The sequence below is a fragment of the Balaenoptera musculus genome, chromosome 4, assembly GCF_009873245.2.
Source record: "Balaenoptera musculus isolate JJ_BM4_2016_0621 chromosome 4, mBalMus1.pri.v3, whole genome shotgun sequence".
NCBI lineage: Eukaryota > Metazoa > Chordata > Mammalia > Artiodactyla > Balaenopteridae > Balaenoptera > Balaenoptera musculus.
In genome coordinates, this window is record NC_045788.1 from 62,998,329 (window position 1) to 63,022,570 (window position 24,242).

Below are 24,242 nucleotides of genomic sequence, written 5' to 3' on the forward strand. Positions count from 1 at the left end.
TTACTTACAGCCAATTATCTTGTATTGTAATTTGTAATCATGTTTCTGCCAGTAGACGGACTTCAAGGGCGAGGGACTGTGGCGCTGGTACACAGACTGCGGTTCAAATTCCAGCTGTGCCACTAGCTAGCTTTTTGACTTTAGGCAATTACTTAATCGCTCTATGCCTGGATTTCCTTATTAAAAATGGGCACAAGGCTCCGCATCGCCTGCGGTTGCTGGGAGAAATGAAGGTGACTGCGTGTAAAATACCAGACATAAAGTATGTGAAAAGTAAGGGGCGCCTAGCAGCGTAAACGTTTGTTAATTAATCTAACCTTTATTTGGTGCACTCAAACATTTACTGATCACCTACTGTGTTTCAGGGCTGGGAGCGCTCCCTCCCGGGTGGAGAAACCTCACGTGCGGCCCGTGGGCCTTGTCCCGCGGGCAGCCTCAGGACTGGCTCCGCCGAAGAGAAAACCCCGCCCACAGCCCTTGCGATCTCGTTAGCGATTGGGCTGGGACCATCCGGCAGGCATTCTGGTTGCTAGGCTCGGGAGGTGGGGACCTAGGTTGCGCCTGCGCAGGTTGAGGGCGAAGATGCTTTCCGGTCGGGCGGGAGGAGGTGACGTCAGAAGCGGTGGCAAGCGGGGGCGTCCTGTAGCTCAGGTGACGTTGTATCTGTGGGCCCTAGAACCGCGTCACAAGTCGGCGACTGAGCTTTGGCGTTGGTGGTCGAGGCAGCGAAGGCGGCAGCGGCGGCGACAGCTCTGGGGTTTGCGTCTCGGGGTGTGTCGGCCGCCGCTGCTGCTTGGGCCTGGTATGTACAAATGGCTGGTTAGGATTCTCGGCACCATTTTCCGTTTCTGTGATCGGCCGGTGCCCCCTGCCCGGGCCTTCCTGAAGAGGCGGCGCTCGAACAGGTGAGAGGAGAGGGGGCCGAGCGCCGGCCTGGCTGTTCCCCTCCCCCACCCCGGGCTCGGCCGGCATAGCGCTGATCCAGCCAGGCAGGCCCCGCTCGGCAGAAACAGGTAGCTGGGGCGGAGGCGGTTAGAGGTGCGTGTCGCGGATGCCCTGGTGACGTAGTCGCTCCTCCGCGCTGTGCAGGTGCGAATCCTGATGATGGAAGGAGCTAGTGGTCGGTGACGGTTAGGATCTTTCTTGTCAGAGTTCAAGCTGGTTGCTGTCAACAAATGGGGCTGTATCATATTTTGCTGCTCTTAGGTTGAAAACTGAAAATTGAAGGAGTACTGTCTTTGTGTGGCTCCTGTTTACAAAGCACACTCCCAAGTGTTATCTGTGCGCAATGAGTGCAGTTAAGGGAAGTGAGACTCACAGCTTGCCCAAAGCCCTTTCGATTACACTTACTGTTCTCTTAGCACCGAGAGACAGCAGCTGTCTTGTTCTGAAACAGCTGTCAAACTGTGTGTGTGTGTGTGTGTGTGTGTTTTGCTGGGGAGGGAGAGTGATTCTGTGCTTTAGAATTAGCGTATGAGAAAAAAAAAAGTAAGTACTTCATTCCTTTAAAAAGATCACTAGTCTGTACTCTAAAATTCAGTTAAAATTTTTGGGAAACTAAAAGTTGTTCTCAGCATTTACCTGTTGGTTTGTCCTATTTCATAGTGTCTATCCCCTTCCCTAAGAATTAATCTAGAGAATAAAGTACCATACCAATTCTATACATAACCTCCCAACTTTTAATGATCAAGTGTTAATTTCATTTTTTAAATTAAGCCTCAAGATCATTGGAGGATGGTTTCTTGGAGCTTGAGAAAACAAGATGATTACTTAATGTATGAGTCTAAGAATTCAGATCATTGATGAATTGGCTGTGAGCTAAATTCCATCATGTGTTCCAGAGAGGGCAAGGTTTTAACGTATTCTTTCTACCTTTCTGTAGGGTTGATATAAGGATCATTTGACAACAAGTTGTAAAGTACCTAAAATGATGCTTAGGGTATATAAGGGTAGTGTTTGTATATTCTGCCCCAAGGGCCTTGTGCAGAGGCTGGTGCCTGACAGGCATTTGGTACATATTTATTGAATAAGGAAATGTTAATTTCCTCTCCCCTGTCCTTTATTTTTACTGCGAATCTCTGCTGGTCAGGGAAATAGTGGCTTGTAGGTCAAACTCCTGTTCTTTACCACATCCTTTATCTAAAACAACTCTTTTAAATGTAAGCCATTTTTCAGTCCAGATGAAGATAGTAAGTCTTGTTGGGATGTTTAAAGTTATGAACTGAATGGTATTCTCCTGGGATTTATTCTGTTCATTTTTTTCGTAAATATGATCATTCATAATCATCTTTAGAAGGATGATTATACCATGAACCTTTAACATTCTTGAGGTATAGGTCCAAAAAGTTTCCTGAATTTCCAAATTCTTTGTTATCACTGTAACATAGTTTCCATGATAAAAATGCAGTTAAATATAACACCTTTTTCTGGCTGAGAACTATCTTTTGAGGCTTCTTGTATTGTCTACTTCTATCTGAAGTAGAAAGTGACTTTTTTTGGGGAGGGTGTCATCTTTCAAAAGGAAATTATTTGTTCTTAAATCATTTCTGGAGAGAAAAGGAATAGCATAGTCCTAAGCTTTTACCTATATTCATTTACTAGTTAAATGATTTCTGACCAGTTTCATGTTTGTACTTTAGCCAGACTACAGATTATTATGTAATAGGGAGTTTTGGATCTCATATAGTTGAAACCATAGTGTTATGTCCTCAAATGCTAAAGGCCTACTATAGCATAAACGTTAGTTGGATCTCATTTTATGACAAAGTGAATGGAAGGGGGTGTGTTGCATGAATAGTAAGCTTACTTATAGGAGTGCGTATGTGTGTATATGAATATATGCATATATATCTCTTTTCTTTTTTTTCAGCACTCTGCTTTCTACAGTGGACACTGATGAAATACCAGCCAAAAGACCGAGATTAGGTATTAAATATTAATTTTAAAAGTTAGTTTTTTATATAAGAAAAGTTTATGTATGGACAAAATTCAAAAGATAAAAAGTACATACAGTGAAAAGTAAGTCTCTTTCCTGTCCCTCTTCTACTCAGTTATCTTCTCTAGAGGTAACCAGTGTTAGCAGAGACGTAAGTATCTTTCCAGATAAATAAGCCTGTATGTTGAAAGTGCATTTCAAAATTCCAAATCTTCCTATACAGAAAAGGTGCTTTTTAAATTTGGGGAGAAAACACTGTAAAAACTACTTCAAACTGAGTCATCTAGTTCAGATAGCTGAGTGAACCAGTGTAATCTGTTGCCTCAAATTGTTTACTTCCCTATATCTGAAGGGCTAGACATTGCTTGGTAGAAGAAAATAAAACTAGATTAGAGTAAAGAGAAAAGGCACAGTGGAATACTATAGTAATACTTTCCTCTTTCTCAAAAATGCACGTGAATTTGAATCTACCTCCGGATGAGGTAAAGAGTGGACATGTCTGTGTTAATATTTCATTTAAATCCAATGAGTGCTTATGGAGCCTGTCTTACTGTTAAGCAATGTGTTAGGTTCCACAGGAAGTACAAAAATAAGTATGACAGGGTCTCTTTTTAAGGACCTTAAAATTGTAGGGGGTGTATGATTATATAGTGGGGGGTTTTAAGACAAGTACGTAAATAATACTAATGTCTGTGAGGATATGATAAGTGATATAAGAAAGGTAGTAACAAAATACTGTCCAATTTTCTGCTGGTTAAGAGTCTCAGTAAATATTTGATGAAGGATCTAATATGTGAAATGAGTCTTGAAGCATAGATAGGGTATCAACAGAGAGCAATAGGAAGGAAAAGCATTCTAGGCAGAGGGAACAGTATGGGAAATTATGTAATTCAGGAAATAGCAAATAGAACTTAGGGAAAAAGTTGACCAAAGAGAGAGTTCAAAATATAGAGGGACTTTGAATGGCAGGAATTTATACTAAATTCATTAGGACAGTATTTCCCAAAGCACAGGATAGATACCAATTCAAGAAATGATTTTAGGAGATACAACATTCATAGCATTAAGTATCATCTGAATTATGTTATAAACTAAAAATGTTGTATCCTTTTCAGTTATTTTTAATTTATGATTATTTTAAGCAGAAAACATGTTGATTTAATGCTAGCATGTATTTAAAATTTGTCTAATACATGCTAATCTTCCCTTTTTTAACAGGCCCAGCTAGAACTTAATATTGTTGTTTTCATTTCCTCATAAGGCAAATGAGGTTGCTTTACATCAACAGTAGTAATATAAAGTTACCTTTCACAAATACATTTGTTTAGCAAAAAAAAGTGAGTCAATTTTATAGAAAAATATAAATAAACAGCTGTATGTGGTTAAAAAACAAAAATCTTTGATGGTGGTATTAGAGAAGGTTCCTGAAATAATTCTGATATGTTAAGGTTCTCACCATCCATGATTTCCACGAAATATATATTAAGATTTTCTGACTAGAAACTATAGAAGGGAGCCTAAGCCAAGGGGGAAGCAATGGGTATACAGAGATAATACTTCCTGGTAGAGTTTGTAAAGGTCTCTAGCAGTGCTGGCCAGTAGAACTCTCTGAGACGATGGCTATTGAGTACCTGAAGTGGGGCTATGCAACTGAGGAACTGAATTTAATTTTAATTAAATTTAAACTTGGGTAACTACCTGTTGATACTGGCTACTATATTGGACCGTATGAGTCTGTTGGCTGCTTTGGAGAGAAAAAAAGGAAGAGTGAAAAGAAGAAGCAGCTTAGAATTGCAGACTCATGATCTTACAGATGAAAGGGATCTGAAGCGATCTACTTAGTCTAGTCTCAGCAAAATAAGATGGTCTTATCTTCATTTTACAGATGAGGTGGGCCTTCCTGCCTGCTTTTTTTTTTTTTTTAATTTATTTATTTATTTATGTCTGTGTTGGGTCTTCGTTTCTGTGCGAGGGCTTTCTCTAGTTGTGGCAAGCGGGGGCCACTCTTCATCGTGGTGCGCGGGCCTCTCACTATCGCGGCCTCTCTTGTTGCGGAGCACAGGCTCCAGACGCGCAGGCTCAGTAGTTGTGGCTCACGGGCCTAGTTGCTCCGCGGCATGTGGGATCTTCCCAGACCAGGGCTTGAACCCGTGTCCCCTGCACTAGCAGGCAGACTCCCAACCACTGCGCCACCAGGGAAGCCCTGCTTTTTGTTTTTTAATCAATGAGATCTTTTGACATAATTTTGGGGCATACTCAGATTTTGACAAAACTTATGGGAAAATAAATATCACAGTACTTTTTGTGCGCACTTATGTTATTACACATTTATGTTATTACGAGTACTTCCTGCCGTTTGGAGTCTGGATGACAGTCTGGATGATAAGCACCAATCCCTAAAGTTCTTTTTCTCCCACTTACAGCACAGTAGAATGTAAGTGATATCCCTCAACGTTATTAGAGGGATAACCTGGAATTCTCTCCAGTTCCTAAAATGAGAAATAAGGCATTTGCAAATTTTGGTACTTCTAACTATTCTATAGTGACAGATTACTTCAAATTGGATTCTGCTTTACCCATCTAGCACATCTTTCTTGTTGTTTAAGTTATTCCCCTATCTTCCTGGAAAGTATTTTATATCTTATATGTTCTGGAGTGCTTGATGTTTAAAAGCCACCATTTCACTTTCAGGGTATTTTTCTCTAAAGCAGAATATCATTAAGATGATGACCCCTTGGGCTTCCCTAGTGGCGCAGTGGTTGAGAGTCTGCCTGCCAATGCAGGGGACACGGGTTCGAGCCCTGGTCTGGGAAAATCCCACATGCCGCGGAGCAACTAGGCCCGTGAGCCACAACTACTGAGCCTGCGCGTCTGGAGCCTGTGCTCCGCAACAAGAGAGGCTGCGACAGTGAGAGGCCCGCACACCGCAATGAAGAGTGGCCCCCGCTCGCCACAACTAGAGAAAGCCCTCGCCCAGAAATGAAGACCCAACACAGCCAAAAATAAAATAAATAAATAAGTAAATTTAAGAATGAAGATGTTAATCTGAGATCACAAAACGATCTTTTAAAAAAAAAAAAAAAGATGATGACCCCTTTATCTCAAAGTAGTGCTTTAGAAAACCTTAATTAGGAAATAGAAAGGAAATTGTAGAAAACAAATCAGCAGTGTAGGAAGTGAGAAGGGGGTAGTGTGATAAAAGGAGGAAGTGGGGAAAGCATTGAAATCTACCCCTCACCCTTATTTATTTACTTACTTATTTTGTAATCTTTATTTTTGGTGGCAGGGAGGGGTGAGTCTGAGATCTTCCAACACATCTTCTCCAGTAGAGGCATAGCTTTGTTTCATCCTAGACGTTTAGGAGCCACATATCTTATACTTCACTAATTTCCATCCTGGATATAGCCAAGGTAGTTAAGTAGTTGTTTAGGACAAACCAGTGAGTAAATGGTAATGCTTCCTAGAATTCTGCCATACCTAGTAACTATATGCTCCAGGTTGTCTAAGTTATGCCCTTATGTCTCTGGAAAAGATTTATTTTACAGTATATATTCTGGGGAACTCATTGCTTAAAAGCTGTCATTTCAGGACTTTTTTTTGTGAATCAGTATGTGATTTGCTAAAATGATGGTTTCATGCTTTTGTAACCTCCTAGATATTTTACTAAAAAAACCCCAAAATGCTAATGCTGGAATTGCAGTTATTCAGATACGAGAAAAATTATTTTTACAGGTACCTTTTTCTCTCAATGGTTGAAGATAGGACTTCTAATAAAAATTGAGAGAGGCCTTTTCTAAGATATCATCTTTTTTTTTTCTTGCTAAAAGTTTAAGTACTCTATATATGTATATGTAATCTATATTACACTTTCTAGGTTGCTTTATTCACCAAGTGAAAAACAGTCTCTACAATGCTGCCAGCTTATTTGGATTCCCATTCCAGCTGACCACAAAGCCCATGGTGACTTCTGCTTGTAATGGAACACGGAATGTGGTCCCTTCAGGAGAGGTCAGTGGGGATAGGCTTCACTGGGGCTACTGGTCTTTGTACTTAATCATTAAAGTTAAATTTTAGAAATATTCTCTTTTTAGGAATTAATATGTAGAATGACTTCTTTCCGAAATGTTCATGTCTTAATTAGCCTTGATACAGAGACCAAAAAATGAAAGATTAAGGAATTGCACATTTAAAAAATATTTATAAGGAGCCTAATTACTAATACAGTTGACCTCTGAACAATGCTTGGGTTATGGGCCCCAACTCTCCACACAGTCAAAAACTCACATAGTTGGCCTTCCAGATCCTTGGTTCTGCCGTATCTGAGGTTCTGCATCCGTGGATTCCCAGTCAGTAATCATGTAATACACTAGTATTTACTATTGAAAAAAATCCACATTTAATTGGATCCACAGAGTTCAGACCCTTGTTCAAGAGTCAACTCTACATCTGGTTTTCTTGTTTAAATGTGTGTGAAGAATCTGGGATTGTTACTTTTTACATCATTTTGTGAGTCTTGGTCTTACTGATGAAGTTTCTTCTGTGAGGTAACTAAATCATCACCAATAGAGTGATTTTTTTTTTTTTCATATTAAGACTTATTTAAATTCTAAGAGTTAATACAGAGATGATTCTTTTTGATTTTAAGGTATTTTCGAACTCTTCATCTTCTGAACTGACAGATTCCGGATCCTGGAACAACATGCTGAAACTGGGTGAGGTGGTCAAAAACATTTCTGCTTCCCCTACCTCCTTCTGCCTCTGTTCTCTGAGTTTTGGGAATGTGAAAGGAAAACACTGATTTGGCTTCAGATGAGAACACAGATATATTCTCCCTACCATTCTAAAAAGCAAATCGCTTTCCTTTAGTATTGTCTTTGAATTTACTGTTATGTTTCCTATTTGCTTTATCAGCGTCTTTAATGTGACTTAGATCAGGGCTTATTTATTAAAAAGAAAAAAAAAAGTGTTACCTGAGAGCTTACTCTGTCAGACACTGTGCTAAGTTATCAGGAATAACAAAATAATAAAACCTTTAGTAGCAAAATAACAAAACAAAATAATAGAATAATAAAACCTTTAATAACAAAATAGCAAAACAAATAACAACATAATAAAATAACAAAATAATAAAACCCTGCCTTTGAGGGACATCATCTGATGGGGGAGCAACCTTAGGTTCCCAGTTCTCATGGTTTTGTGGATTAGGAACCTCCATATCATTCTTAGATCCCGAAATTGAATTGTAATTATTATATATACTATATAAAATGCTCTGGTGGGGAAAAATAGGAAGAAGCCAGAGTCCTGAAAATGATTGTGATCTCTGCCACACAGATAGGCTTGTAAAGTTTGAGAGGAAGGGGGAAAAAGAGCTTTTAGAGAAGTTGTGGGTTCAGAAAATTGACATATAGAGAGGATGGTAGATTTATCTTGTGCCTGAAGTACCAGCACTATATTTCTGTGGGTTTGTGTAGCCTAGTCAGAGAAGCATGGGTATTCCTAGGGCAGATTTCTTATATAAAGAAATCCACAATCTCAAATCGGAAATGCTTGGAGATATGTTTGGGAATTCCACATTTTTCAGTTGTTTATTGAATATTATTTAAAAAACCCCAACAGGATTGAACATTGATTCAAGTCAGGTTTTACAAACAAATGAGTGCAGGTCAGTTCACGTTTTGCTGCTACTGACTTAAGAAAAAACTTTGAGCTTTAGACCTCTTTGCATTTTGGAGTCCTCAGGGACTCCAAACCCCCGTAGTAGCTCCAGCAGATAACGTGGCTGATGAAAATTTTGTTACCCTTTTTTGAGGTATAGTAACCGTCTCACAGGTATTAGAAGCTTCCAGGGAAATGTAGTAACAAAGCAGATTTTCATTTAAAAATACTTCTGTTTTCTTGAGAAGAAGAAACAATTTGAAAAATTTACTCAATTTGATTAGATTACAGAGTTTATAATCATTGAGTTCTTCATGCCTTTTGTTGGCCCCAGCAAGCAAAACTAGTAAAGCTTTCCTATGAATTGTTACTACCTACCTGAGAGCAAAGACAGACTAAGCACTATTGCTTTTCCTTTAACTTTTACAAAATGTGTGCTAGAAAGTAATAGAATTTGAAAAAATAAGATATTTAGTTCTACAGTATAGACTGCTCACAGATTTTCTTTTCTTTTTTTTTTTAATTAATTAATTTATTTTTGGCTGTGTTGGGTCTTTGTTGCTGCAAGCAGGCTTTCTCTAGTTGCGGCGAGTGGGGGCTACTCTTTGTTGTGCTGTGCGGGCTTCTCATTGCGGTGGCTGCTCTTGTTGCAGAGCATGGGCTCTAGGTGCGTGGGCTTCAGTAGTTGTGGCTCACAGGCTCTAGAGCGCAGGCTCTGTAGTTGTGGCACACGGGCTTAGCTGCTCCACAGCATGTGGGATCTTCCCAGACCAGGGCCCCAACCTGTGTCCCCTGCATTGGCAGGCGGATTCTTAACCACTGTGCCACCAGGGAAGTCCAGATTTTCTTTTCTAATGCAGACTGTTCACAGGTATTTTTGTGTGTGTTTTTTGTTTTTATTTTACAATTACAAATGGTTTTTAAAAATAGGTAATAAATCTCCTAATGGAATAAGTGACTATCCAAAGATCAGAGTGACAGTAACTCGAGATCAGCCACGCAGAGTCCTGCCCTCCTTTGGGTAAGTGTTAAATTCTGCCTTTCTGTAAATGGAAACTTAGTAATTTTTAGGTGGTCACTCTTGCTAGGCATTCTCACTTCCATTATGTAATCTTGTTAAGTAAGTACTCTGAGGTTAGTAACTTGCCAAATATCATACAGCTGGTGAGAGACGTACTCAAGTGTGTGTTACTTTTTCTACCATATCATATGCCTATATAATGTGATTTTGAAAACCTTTAATTTTTAAAATTATTTTTAATTTTTATTTTTTGGCCTCACCATGTTGCTTGTTGGATCTTAGTTCCCCAACCAGGGGTTGAACCCAGGCCCTCGACAGTGAAAGCACTGGACTGCCAGGGAATGCCCTTTAAAACCTTTTAAAAAAGAATTGTCACTCACTTCTAAACTTTTTTTTGAAGTATAATATGCATTCAGAACAGTGCAGAAATCATGTATACAATGAATTGTTATTATTTTATTAGTAATTTTCTTCTCTCTGTGTTCTCACTTTCTAGAACTTCTGTTGCTTGGATATCGGACCTTATGGATTGATCTAATTTAATTTTCATATATAATTCTCTTTTGTTTTTGTCCTTACCCTTTTTTTAAAAAAATCTTCTACCACCGAGATAACATATATGTATACTTTTTTTTTTTTTTTGGCTTCATAGTTTTTAAGTTGTAAGCATCCTCCCACTCCCTATTCCCCATGGCTTTTTCTTTCTCCAACCATCGAATTCTTATTATAGAGGTGCAATATCTTTTCTTATCTCTCTAAAGCTGTTAATTATTTTAAAATTTCTTCTCCTCCTTGCTTTGTCTGCTTCCTTTGAGTTACTTCTCCCCCTTTGGTTTATTTTGGTTTTATCTTTCTTACGAGTTCTTATTCAAATACCTGGTAATCCTTGGCTATCCACTCATGTTTGAAAATGAGACACTAACTATAAAAAGTAAGGTTCCCTGGACGTGGATAAATGGCTGATTGTAGGATTAGGAGAGATAAAGTAAAAAATGATTGTGGAACATCCTGTGCCAGTAATTAAAGGAGCCCTAAAAACCTGGGGACATTATCAACATGACACAGGAGGAAACTTGAAGGGGCTTTCACTGGCCAGCTGGGGACAATTTAAGCATCAAATGAATAAAGACAAGAATACACATGTTAATAAATACATAGTGTGGGAGGAAAAGGTCTTTATAGTAGAATGCCAACTAGTAAGTGTAGAAGGAATGATGGAATTAGAAAATCACCATCTTTTAACTATCACAGTAATAACTGATATATACAGGAATTGTCAGTTGAGCTAAAACTAGTAAGTAAAAGTTTTATGAAGTATGGAATATTTATATAAACTCAGAATTTTTCCCCACAAATTACTTACTAATTATAAAGGGAAAAATAGTAACTTCAGAGTGAAGAAACCTGCCTGATGCCACCTTAACCAAAGGATCAAAGTTTAAATCACCCACAGTGGGCAAACTCACATCCTGGCCTCCAGATACATGGCACTGAGCAGGACATCATCACCTAATGCAGTATTCCTGAAAAGATCAATAATCTGAATATAATTATGAGAAAACTGGTTAAGCTGAAACTAAGGTTAATTCTATAAAACATCAGGCTTATACTCTTCATTTTACTCTTCATTCATACTCCTCCTCTTTAACCTGTGATTATTTAGAAGGGTAGAATTATATTGTTTAATTTCCAGATACTTGGGGCTTTCCAGATATCTTTCTGTTACTGATTTCTAGTTTAATTTCATTATGGTCAGAGAATATACTTAGTACGATTTCATTCCTTTTAAATTTGTTAACATTTGTTTATGTCCTAGAATATATTCAGTCTGGATGTTCCATGTTCACTGAAAAGAATGTGTCTTCTGCTATTGTTGGGTGGAGTGTTCTGTAAATGTCAGTTATTGTTTGCTGATAATGTTTTACAGATCTTACTGATTTTCTGTCTACTTTTTCATTGATTGATGAGTATCGAGTGTTGATGTTTCCTACTGTAATTGTGGACTTGACTATTTCTCTCATCCAGTTATGTCAGTTTCTGCTTCATGTACAGTATTTTGAAACTCTGTAGGTGAATACATTTGACCTAGATTCACCAGTTGTTACCATTTTTCCAGTTTGCATTATCATTCTCTGTTATATGTACATAATATTTTTTTCTGAATCATTTGAGAGTAAGTCTTAGACTCATGCCCCTTTAATCATAAGTACTTGAGTGTGTTTATTTCTCAGAATGAGGACATTCACTTACATAATCACAGATTACCAAAATCAGAAAATTTAACATTGATATAGTACTATTATATAATCTTATTTAAATTTCTCTATTATAGAGATTATTTTTTTCTGGCCCACAGTTCAGGGCAGGATCATGTATTACATTTAATTTTCATGTCTCTTTGATCTCCTTTAATCTGGAACAACGCCTCAGCCTCTCTTTGTCTGTAATAGCATGAATATTTTTAAAGATTACAAAGCATTGCTTTTGTAGAATCCCTTAATTTTGTCTGATGTTTACTCATGATTTATTTTAGATTATGCAAATTTTTTGGTAAAAATACTGCATATGTGATGTGTCCTTTCTTAAACCTCACATCAAGAGAGGTAAGATGTCAGTTTGGTCCATTATCGGTAATGGCAAGAGAGGCAGGCTCTATCAACCAGCAACAATGACTAGGTGAGGGCTTCATGGCTTCCCATTCTTTAGCATTTATTAATTTAGTATTCATTAATTTAGTATTCAGCAGATACTGATTGAGTGCCTTTTGGGTTAGATCATGTACCAGGATACGGTGGTGGAAGGATGAAATCTCTGTCTTCATGGACTTTAAAGTTTAGTGTGGGATGCAGTCCCACAGTGACACCAATAATTAATCAGTCACACCAATAATTAATTTCAGTGGTGCCAAATGACTAAAGGAAAAGTGTAGTACCAGAGGAGGGTATGTTGTTTAATAGCGAGCTAAGCCAGAGTTGGAGTTGGAAAATTGGGCATGAGGAAAAAGGCAAAGGCTTTCATGTGGAAGCCCTGGTGACTGGGAATAGACATTCTATAGCAGAATTCTGGGGTGCCCTCTGCTCTAGAGATCTAATTTTTGTGAATGGTGGTTGTCTGATTTGCCAGGAGCAAGCTTAACCTGAGACAGCTTAATCACAGGATTGTCTGGAGCTTAAATTCCAGCAATTTAAGCCGTTTGGGAATAACTTTTTCTTTTTTTTGTCCTCTCAGTTTTACTTTGAGTTCAGAAGCCTGCAATAGAAGACCAGGTGGCCGTCGCCATAGCAAAGGCAATCTGGAGAGTTCCTTAACGTGGAAGCCTCAGGAACAAGTTGTAACAGAGATGATTTCTGAAGAGGGTGGCAAGGGTCTGAGGCGTCCCCATTGTACTGTGGAGGAGGTAAGCCCTTTTAGCCTGATCTCTTTTAAAAGCAATTTTAGGAATTTGGGTGGGGGGGCAGATAAATATTATATGTTCTGTGGTACAAAATTCAAAAGGTATAAATGGGTGTACAGGGACTGTAAATTTCCCAGTCTCCCTTCTATATCTGGCCCCTATTTGACTCCAATGCTTATATGTATTCTTCTGTATATATGTAGTCAATTTTCAGGTAAAAGAAAGAAAAAGGAATCATACTAGGAAAAGGTACGATTATAGATTCTTTCTTTTTGGGTGCCTGAATTATTCTAACTTGTTTCTTGTATAAGCTATAATAACTGTGACGAAGTAAGGGAAGTAAATGGTGTACATGTCTGCTTTTTCCTTCCATTTTTAGGGCACCTAGCATGATGTCTTCATCAACAATCTTCCCTTCCCTCTTGAAGTCTTCACTTATTCCAGGAGAATTTAGAACTATTCCTGTCTCTGGCATTTCCCCCAGACCATCACCTATTGCAATTTGCTAGATGGTTTTCTGAGCCACTTAGCTTAGTTCATCAAAGAAATGTTTATTTGGGTCCTAGGTGCTGTGCCAGTTTTCAGCAATTCAGAATTGAATAAAATATGGTCCCTGTTTTCTAGGAGCTTATACATTAATTGTTGTAATCAGCAAGCAAGAAGGCAGAGAAAGGAATGGACTGCAGCCCTGGAGGGGATTTTAAGGAGAGGTGTCAAAGTAGGCTTCAGTACCTCCTAGATGAGAAATAAGGGATGGGACTGAGCAGATATGTATGGGGTATACACAGGCCATATTCTAGAAATATTAGAAGGTAGTATTAGCAAGGACATACTTACTGGTTAAGTGTGATATAAGGTTAGATGGAAGAGCCTGAGTCCCAGATTTCAAGCTTGGATAAATATGTGCCACTGACCAGGGTACCCTACGTGTTTAGGGGAAGGTGATGACTTCAGTTATGGACATTGTTTAAAGTGCCTGTGAAACACGCAAGAAGACCTGTCCTGTAGACTTTTGGATATATGGGAGTTTTGAGAAGAAGGCAGGGTTAGGGACACATTTCTGAATCTTCTGCATATTGGTGTTAGATAAATCAAGGGAGCTGAAGAGATTATTCAGGGAGAGTATGTAGTGTGAGAAGAGATAATGGGCAGAACCATCGACATTTACAGGCAGTCAGAAGAAATAATATTCAGTGGAGACTGAAAAGATAAGAAATTAGGGGCTTCCCTGGTGGTCCAGTAGCAAAGAATCCGCCTTCCAATGCAGGGGATGCAGGTTTGATCCCTGGTTGGGAACTAAGAACCCACATCCTGCGGGGCAACTAAGCCCACGCACCACAACTACTGAGCTTGTGCACCTCAATGGGAGCGCCTGTGTGCTGCAAGCTACAGAGCCTACGCGCCCTGGAGCCTGCACGCCACAGCTAGAGAGAAGCCTGCGCGCCACAACAAAAGATCCCATGTGCCTCATCGAAGATCCTGCGTGCCACAACTAAGACCCGACGCAGACCCAAAAAAATAAAGAAAATAAATAAATATTAAAAAAAAAAAGAAATCAGGAGAGTGTATTGTCCAGCAAGGCAAGGTGAGGTTAGCAGGGTGAGATGCTGGAGAGAGGTCAAGTGACAGAAGAGCTGAAAATGTGTCCATTGGATTTGGCCATAGAGGGTCATTAGTGACTTTGGTGAGACCAGTTCTGTTTTGGGAGCTGAATGTTCTGAATATGCAAGTGGATTATTTCTGCTGAGTTTTTTGTGGTTAACCCAGTTTCACTGTCAAAAACTCAGATGCTATCAAGGTCTAGCAGATAATGTAAATGAGTGAAATGGGCTGGAGTGAATAGGTGACCAAGGGAATAAATAGTCTTACATAGCTCTGGATTGTTGATACAGCGTTTCAAAAGAGACCAGATGTTATTGGATTTTTCTTTTTAATTTATAAAGTTGGTAATTAAAATTAAAGGAATTAAAAGAACACTAAAATTACAAAAACACTGTGCTGGCGAATGAAACACATCTATGAGCTGCGTTTGACCTCTTAGTCTTTGTTTATGATTTAATTATAGGTTTGATGTGCTGGTAGTTATCTAAATGCTTTCTTTTATTTAGGGTGTTCAAAAAGAGGAAAGGGAGAAATACCGAAGGTTATTGGAGCGACTTAAAGAAGGTGGTCATGGAAACTCTGTTCCTCCTGTAACTTCAACTCATCATAGGTAAAGATGCGTTAACAAGATAAATGCTTTGCCAGACATCTTTTTCCTTTTTTTTGGAGAAGGGATTGGTGGGAAGGGCTTTGTTGAAAAAAGAGATTAATATTGAGAGAGTGAGCCCTGTAATTTGTCTGTACTGATGGATTATATTGAACAGTGGTTTTACAAAATAGAATTTTCTGTTAGCTTTAAGAGTCCTTTGTTCAAGTGAACTCTTACATAAAACTCTGATACAGAAAAGTGGAATCACTGGTTGAAGTCAGGTTCCCAGGGAGCAGAGAGTTTTTTCAACCTCCCCAACACACGTTTCTCATGACCTCTGTCTTCCTCTCTTTTTCCCCCTCTTCTCCCCAGCTCTTCCCTCCCTTCATCTCCTCCCACCCGCACCCCCCCCCCCCCCGCCCCCCCGCCATGTACACATAGTCTCTGAGGCATCCTAGTGGATGCATCTTAGCACAGTCGGAAATCTTCCACTCTAGAGACAAGATTAAAATCATCCCAGGTCATAAGAAGTTTTCCTTACAGACAGTTTGTTAATTAACTGTGCTGAGTTGACCAAATAGATGAGAATGGCAGAAGGAACTGATATCTGGCCTTTTATTTCCCTGTAAACAAGGGGACAAAAAATATGCGAGCTCAGGTTTGAGATCTACTTGATAATTCTGACAAGCGGTGTGAGAATACACAGAGGGGAGTCCCAGAAATTATGTAACAGTAAGTTGAAGGTGAAGAAGTCACAAGACTGTCTAGCTTGTTGAATGCAGAAATAACAAGAATTTTAACTTTGGGAATTTTAACTTTGGTTGTGAACTTTAAAAAGAAATTCAGGAACTTCCCTGGTGGCATAGTGGTTAAGAATCCGCCTGCCAATGCAGGGGACATGGGTTCAAGCCCTGATCCAGGAATGTCCCACATGCTGCGGAGCAACTAAGCCCGTGCGCCGCAACTACTGAGCCTGCACTCTAGAGCCCGTGAGCCACAACTGCTGAGCCCATGTGCCACAACTACTGAAGCCCGCGCACCTAGAGCCCGTGCTCAGCAACAAGAGAAGCCACCACAATGGAAAACCCACGCACCGCATCGAAGAGTAGCCCCTGCTCACTGCACTGGAGAAAGCCCACGCCCAGCAATGAAAACCAAACACAGCCAAAAAATAAAGAAATTTATTTAAAAAGAAATTCAGTTTAGTCAATCAGAATGTTCATATTTTTTTCCATTTTGACTAGCCGCTGTTGGGAGCAACAGTATGCTTCATGAACTGTTGGTTTTGTCATGTCAGCAAAATCCTCAAACTATTTTGCTTATTATAGTTTTTTTGTTGTTGTTCTTTTTCTTCTTATGTTCTTTTAATGTGTTGTTTTGGGATCCATTTCAGTATATCGTTTAAAATTTTTCATCTTTTAAGTTGGGTGTTACCATGCTGAGATTTTTCAGTCAAGGTGGTGCTGGGGATTGAGAACATCCACTTTTATAATGGAGAAACTGGAGGTTAGGTAACTTGGCTGTAATATTAGAATCAGGATCAGACTCCTTTTATCCTAGTCCCAGATGATGCTGTGTTGCGTCCTTTCTCTTGTAATTTGACATTTCTGGGTTATCAATAACTCCTGTTTGGAGAAGCTTACCAGAAAGAGATAATGAATACTTAAAATAGATTTTCCTTTTGTATCTGATCTTCTTTACTTTTTGTGTTTCTAAGTTCTCAAAGAAGTCAGATGGACACATTAAAGACCAAAGGCTGGGGGCAAGAGCAAAGTCATGGAGTCAAAACAACTCAGTTTGTTCCAAAACAATGTGAGTTCCCAGATTTAGCTGTATCTTAATAGTCTTAATATATTGAACTTAGTTCAAGTGCATATAAAATTGAAAAATGACGTACTAGTAAAAGATGGTGTACCAAACTTTAAAACATTATCAGACCCCAGGGCATTGATGGGGGCCTACCAGTACCAGTAGTTTAGTAAAAAAGCTATTTCAAAATAAAGCCAATTTATAAAATACCTCTTGATTATTATTCCTAGCTTCTATATCATAGTGTATATTTTGTGAGCCTAAAATTAATTTCTTTGTATTCTGTATGTTAATTTCCTTGTATTTCTCCAGTTGCTGTTCACTAAATGACACTAAATGATAGCTTACCAGATGAGCAGATATTAGTCAGTTTACACTAAAGATTATATTTAAAGCAGAAAGAGATTTATGCGTTTTTAAGCAACTTAATTTGTATGGAGGCTAATGTCTTTGGAACCCATTTTAGCATTTCAATGTAAATTAATATCTTGATACTTTGGAAACCGTAAATTGAAATTCCAGCTATATGATTGATGAATAAAGGAAACACTTTTTTTTTTCTTTTTTTTTATCATCCTCACAGATAGAGTTGTTGAAACAAGGGGACCTCTATGTTCAGTGAGAAGTGAAAAGAGGTACATGGTTCAGTTTATTCTAAGTTTTCTTTGACATATTATTTTCTTACTTTATAAACTATATTTATGAGTAACCATGTCTGAGGAATTGTGAACTCTCCTCAGCTCTGGTAGCTGGTCAGCATATGTGGGTACATAGGTAGCTCTTGTGTCAGATGTCCACCCTAGCTTGGGAGGGTACCCTTCTCCCCTAGGCATTAGAGGTTGGGAGGCATAGGTACTGCTTAGACAAGAGCGTGGGTGTGGTGGGCATCTCTGGTGATCAGCATCTCTAGTATATGAACAGTGAAGGCAGTTCTGTGTGCCTTAGGATTTTGGATGCTGGTTCATTTATAGTAGAGTTTGGTAAACTATGGCCCATGGACCAAATCTGGTCCACCTGCCTGTTTTTGTAAGTAAAGTTTTGTTGGACACAGTCATGCTCATTCATTTACATACTACTTATGGCCACTTTTAAACTACAATGAAAGTTGAGAAGATGTGACAAAAACCATAAGACCTGCAAAGCTAAGATATTTACTGTCTAATCCTTTTTAGAAAAAATTTGCTAACCTTTGGTTTAGAGGACTATATAAACTCAAGGCAATATTTGTTTACAATTATTAAATCTTCTTTCTGAAACTAGTTTAATATGTATCAGATTACAATCATCCAGTCTGTAATCTCTCACTTTTTTTCCTCAGGTGTTCAAAGGGGAAACTTTCTGATACAGAGAAGACAGTTGGAATCAGACTAGAAAATGAAGGTGTAAGTAGAAACCCCAGTTAAATTTTATGTCTTTTATTCTTTCACCTGACTTATGTTAAAATTTTGGTGCCCATGAAAAATAAGAAAGATGATACATGTTACTTTGATTTCTAATTCCGTTGTTTTCTTTGAAGAAGCAGCAGGCATTGAGGATACACACCTTTGGCTTTCTTCTGAGTTGCCAGATTTTTATCTCTGTGCTGTAGCCACCTTTGTAAGAGAGACTAACTTGCCTCCATCCCAACCCTTATCTCTGTTGCCTGGCTTCTTTTGGAGAATTTTTTAAAACCATACATCTTTAGGGAAAATAGTTGTTCAGGACTTTCTTTTCAGATTCAAGATTTCATATTTACTTGAAAATATTACCAATCTTCTGCATAATTGGATTTTACATTTTCTATGTAAGTATCAGAATAAGAAGTGTCCCAGTGATCTCCGTAGCAATACCAACATTTTAAGTAATAGTGGCAAAGTGTTTTACTAAGCACTCCATATCCAAAAGAATTATATTCCTAAATTAAATGCAAACTTGAAGTTTTAGATTATTTCATATTTTAGGTAATAGAAATAACCAAAGTTTAGGGAACTGCTTTGTGTTAAGTATCAGTCTGATCAAGATTCTCTTTTCCCATTTGATATCTTCATAAGAACTAATCTTAAGGCTAAGTCATAGTCTTAAGTCATGATCTTAAGTCCTAAGTCTTAGATTGTTCCCTTCTCTAATGTATTTGTTACCTGGCTAAAGACTACATCCTGCTTCTATCCTGGCTGAACCTGAAGGCATTGCAATCTGGGACCATGTGGAAGGGCCAGCAGCTACTGGTTTCCTAGGACCAGTATACCTGGCAGTTAGCTAGAGTAAAGAGCACTGGCTACGTGTGTTGAGAGTGTCGTTCTAGTCCAATGCTCTATTTCTAAATAAATTTCCTAATTTTAGATAAGTTTGCCTAGCAGATGACTTAAGTTCAGTATTAACAGTTCCGTAGGGTCATGGTAAGGAAAGATTCTTATCAGAGTTTCTGGGATGCTGGCAAAATTCTGTTTATTGACCTGAATGGTGGTTACATAGGTGTTAATATTACAAAAATTAAGTGGCACATTAATGTTTTGTGCATTTTTCTGTAATATATAATTACTTTTTTAAAAGGATGAAGTAGAACAAGTTTACTTGGTATAAGGATAGAAGTGGTTTATTTTGAGTGGTGGGATTATGGGTCATATTTTTTGTTTTTTTAAAGCTTTTCAAAATGTCTTTTAACTGTATTATTTTTAATTGAAATAAGAGAACTGAAAATACTTTTCTTGCTACCTCCAGGGAAAACGAATGTTCTGTTTCATGGTTTATAATTGAGGTGTCCTGTTGTGAGCCTTAGGTCTTGAACAATTTTTGTTCCCTCTTCCAGGGACAGGCAGATATGCTTAATCTACTTTACTCATTTGGGGATTTACTAATTCTCTTTTCTTTCAAGATAATGGTGCTGTTTTATATTTCATGTGTTACATATGTTTATATGTGCAAGTATCAAACATGTCAGTAGAATATGGGAACATTTTTGATCAGAGGAGGGGACTCCAGCTGGAACCTGACTTATCTGAAGAAGTGTCAGCCCGACTCCGCCTGGGCAGTGGAAGCAATGGCTTACTCAGGAGGAAGATGTCAATACTTGAGACAAAAGAAAAAACTTGCTCAAGCAAAGAGAGGGTTAAAAGGACAGATGATCTTCTTGAACTTACAGAGGTATTGTTTCTTGTGTTGATCAGAATAAGGGGCATGTTTTTAAATAACCTCAGTTATTTAAGACTTGAGTGAATGTTTTGTTTTGAAGAGTTTCTCCAGGCTGGGGAATGTATATATGAAGGAAATCAGGCCCAAGGGCTGTTCAGTCACTGGCTACACTGATCATTAGTGATCTGTGAAAGTGGCCTAAGGGATTAGATTAATTTCAGCAAATGTGAGTAGATAGAATTGTCACATATCTTGGAATATAATGGGTTCTTTGTAGATTCTTTTTCTAAACTTAAAATATTTTGAGTTACACTGTATGGGTTTGACATTAGGAAGGAGTTCATTGCAGTTGTTCGTTTTTTTTTTTTTTTAAACATTTTATTTTATTTGTTTATTTTTGGCCGAGATGCGCGGCCTGTGGGATCCCAGTTCCCCAACCAGGGATCGAACCCAGGCCCCGGCAGTGAAAGCGCCAGGTCCCAACCACTGGACTGCCAGGGAACTCCTCTTCATTGAGGTTTTTGTTAAGCGACTATGGTTCACTAAAATGTCCCTTTCAATGATTATTGTATTTGAAACATTTCTATAAGTAAAGACTTACAGAAAACAAGGAAATGAAGGTAGTTAAAAAGTCTCATTTTAAAGGTGAGCCCACATCTTGACTCCTTCTCCATTGTTGTGGTAGTCAGTACTATTCAGTGAATATTTATTGAGCACTTACTATATGTTGGGCATACAGGTGGAGAGAGAGAGATCCATAAAATTGCAAAATTGTGTATAGTGGGGGGGAGCAGTATTGAAAATATTTGGATGAAATAATTTCTATTGGTTTATAGATTCAGGCTTATAGCTTAAATATGCATTTCTCTTTGTAATTCTTTAGAATGATGCCATCTATTCAATAAGGACTCAGTTGCTAGACTGCTGCCTAGTTTTCTAGTTTCTGCTTACTCTCTTCATGTCAAAAGTGGATAGAATGATCTCTTTGATGTCCTAATTTTATTACTTTGATGTTTTAAAAAAAAAGTTCAGGAGGTAGATAAGGAAAGTATGAAAATGCTTTTATAGTATTGTGAAAGGAGCAAAGGCTAAGGAGTTAGACACTCCTGGGTTCAAATCTTGGCTCTGCCTTTTAATCATTATATGACTTTGAGCATGTAACCAAAATTCTCTGAGCTTTACTTCTTCTATAAAATGGTGATAATACTTTCCCCACAAGCAGGGATGAATTGTGTGCTTCAAGCATCTGGTACATGTTTGGCTCATGTATCCCACATAGTAGTGGGATAATTGAGAGTATACTTTAAATATTATTACCAAATTATTGTTTTCAGAAGCTAATAATTGAACTAGCATTTTTTATAACCATTAGTAGTAAGATTGCTTTGTGCTCCTAAATTGAAATCTTTTCCTACTTCAATTTAGTAGGTCTTTGATGGTATATTTTTCTTAAGGGTCAGGTATTACAGAGATGAAAAGCTTTTTTCCATCTCAGACTTTCAGTATCTGATAGTGGTTCCATATTAAAGTAGCAACCTCTGGACTTTGTAATTCAGGACATGGAAAAGGAAATCAGTAATGCTCTAGGCCATGGCCCACAGGATGAGATCCTAAGTAGTGCTTTCAAATTAAGAATCACTCGAGGAGATATCCAGACCTTGAAGAACTATCACTGGCTCAATGATGAAGTAAGTTGTCTTTTTTTCCCCCTTTGACTCTCATTATGCTTAACCATTTTCTGTCTGTAACCATAGTGGTTTCTACACAATTAAAAGGGGCTGGTAAAGCAACTTTAGTTTATCTAAAACAAAAACATCTTAAACCTTAAAAAGATGATTAATTCTGATTGTTTGCTGCCTTTAACTAGCAATGTTTCCCTCTTCTCCATTTGTGCTTTATTTCATCCACCACTGCATTTACTAGTCTTCAGTGAGATTTTTATAAATCCTGGGTGCAAGTGATAAATGGAAGGAAGCAAGCAAGTGATACTTTATTTTCGATGAATTCTTATAGGAGCCATTTTATTATTTCAATAATAAAGGAATATATTGATCACTGTATGTACACTATGTGATTTTTTTCTTTATTTCATTTGAGTGATAACTGTAAAATTTGTCTAATTGTCATCTTGTATCCTCATGTATTTAGCTAAAGCTAGCTCTTGGTTCTTGCCAATTTCCCAGTTGGTTCTTTATCCAGCTGCTCAGCCCCTGCATTTTCTCCTTTTGCCTTCCTTCCTCCCCGCTATAACTAGTGACATATAAACACATTCTTGTAAAATTAGAATGTTTCTGTTTCACATTATAAATGTAATACGTTTATTATAGAAAATTTAGAAAATACAGGAGAAGTGAAGGAAAAACATCGTTCGAAAGTGGCACAACTCAAAAATAAACAAAATACTAATGTTTTGGTGTATTTCCTTCCATTTAATTTTTTTTAATTGAGGTGTAATTTATATATAGTAAAATTCACTTCCAGTTAATATTTTTGCATATTTTGTGTGTGATATAATTACATATACATTTTCATTGTTGCAGACTTTCTCCTTGAGTTCTTTCTTGTCTCTCTTACTCATATGCCTCAAAAGTACAGTCTCATTCCTTCTTAATCCCTCCCATTTTGCACTGATCATTTTTTTTTAAATAAATTTATTTTATTTTATTTATTTTATTTTTGGCTGCTTTGGGTCTTCGTTGCTGCGAGCGGGCTTTCTCTAGTTGCGGTGAGCGGGGGCCACTCTTTGTTGCAGTGCGCAGGCTTCTCACTGCGGTGGCTTCTCTTGTTGCGGAGCACGGGCTCTAGGTGCGTGGGCTTCAGTAGTTGTGGCATGCAGGCTCAGTAGTTGTGGCACACAGGCTAATTTGCTCCGCGGTATATGGGATCTTCCCGGACCAGGGATCGAACCGTGTCCCCTGCATTGGCAGGGGGATTCTTAACCACTGTGCCACCAGGGAAGTCCCTGCACTGATCATTTTTTGTTTTCCATCTTCTGTCATAGACAGCCCTTTTATCCCCTTCCTTAGTACCTTCCCTTCCCTCAGCTTATTTTCTAATTCATCCTAATTCAGTTAGGTAGAAATCTAGTATTGATAATATACTTGCCATATTCCAACATTTACTCTCTTGGTATTACAGGTCATTAATTTTTACATGAATCTCCTGATGGAAAGAAATAAAAAACAAGGGTATCCAGCACTTTATGCATTCAGTACTTTCTTCTATCCGAAATTAAAGTCTGGGGGTTACCAAGCAGTGAAAAGATGGACCAAAGGGGTCAATCTCTTTGAACAGGAACTGATTCTGGTGCCTATTCATCGTAAGGTACATTGGAGCCTGGTGGTAAGTCGAGAGGTTTAATTGTTGGAGTTTGGATAATGACTGTTTTGTTAAATGCAGGCATACCTCAGAGATATTGCAGGTTCAGTTACAGACCACCGCTGTAAAGCAAATATCACAATAAAGAGAGTGACATCAATTTCTTGGTTTCCCAGTGCATATAAAAGTTATGTTTACACTACACTGTAGTCTATTAAGTCTGCAGTAACACTATCTAAAAAACAATCTACGTACCTTAATTTAAAAATACTTTATTGCTAACTACTTTTTATGCTAACCATCATCTGAGCCTTCAGTGAGCTGTAATCTTTTCGCAATAGTAGCATCAACGGTCACTGATCACAGAGCACCATAACAAGTATAGTAATAATGAAAAAGTTTGAAATGTGAAGAATTACCAAGATATGACACACAGACATGAAGTGAGCAAACACTGTTAGAAAAATGACGCTGATAGACTTGCTTAATGCAGGGTTGCCACAGACCTTCAATTTGTGAAAAATGCAGTGTCAGCAAAGCACAATAAAATGAAGTGTGCTGGAAATGAAGGTGACTCTTCTGTCTAGTGAGAGTCCCGTAGTATATGTTAAAGGCATAGTCTGCAGAGTCCCTTCTTAGTTCTTGAGTTGAACAACTTAGAAAGCTACAAGACAGTCTGTGTAGTGGAGGAGCTTTGATTTTTAGTAGGAAAGAATTTTAATACACGTGGCTTATTTTATTACTTTTGTTTATAAGATGATAACAGGTTTATTGTAGTAAAGTAAAGGTATAAAGAAAAAGGCAAAAA

The 24,242-nt window shown here is 38.2% G+C and overlaps 1 protein-coding gene across 2 annotated transcripts in view; it reads left to right on the forward strand.

Annotated features, from left to right (window-relative positions):
• The first annotated feature begins 603 nt into the window (after positions 1-603).
• SENP2 (SUMO specific peptidase 2) overlaps positions 604-24,242 on the forward strand; it is a 31,303-nt gene continuing 7,664 nt past the window's right edge. Inside the window, exons 1-13 of one of the 2 annotated variants that reach the window (XM_036850710.1) lie at positions 604-905; positions 2,870-2,925; positions 6,810-6,943; positions 7,581-7,647; positions 9,524-9,614; positions 12,843-13,011; positions 15,117-15,220; positions 16,917-17,011; positions 17,592-17,643; positions 18,327-18,390; positions 19,952-20,128; positions 21,673-21,804; positions 23,255-23,458. In XM_036850710.1, coding sequence (XP_036706605.1) covers positions 805-905; positions 2,870-2,925; positions 6,810-6,943; positions 7,581-7,647; positions 9,524-9,614; positions 12,843-13,011; positions 15,117-15,220; positions 16,917-17,011; positions 17,592-17,643; positions 18,327-18,390; positions 19,952-20,128; positions 21,673-21,804; positions 23,255-23,458 — 1,446 coding nt within the window. In that variant the 5' untranslated portion in view covers positions 604-804. The remainder of the gene's footprint in view (positions 906-2,869; positions 2,926-6,809; positions 6,944-7,580; positions 7,648-9,523; positions 9,615-12,842; positions 13,012-15,116; positions 15,221-16,916; positions 17,012-17,591; positions 17,644-18,326; positions 18,391-19,951; positions 20,129-21,672; positions 21,805-23,254; positions 23,459-24,242) is intronic. The other variant, XM_036850711.1, reaches the window with a different exon arrangement.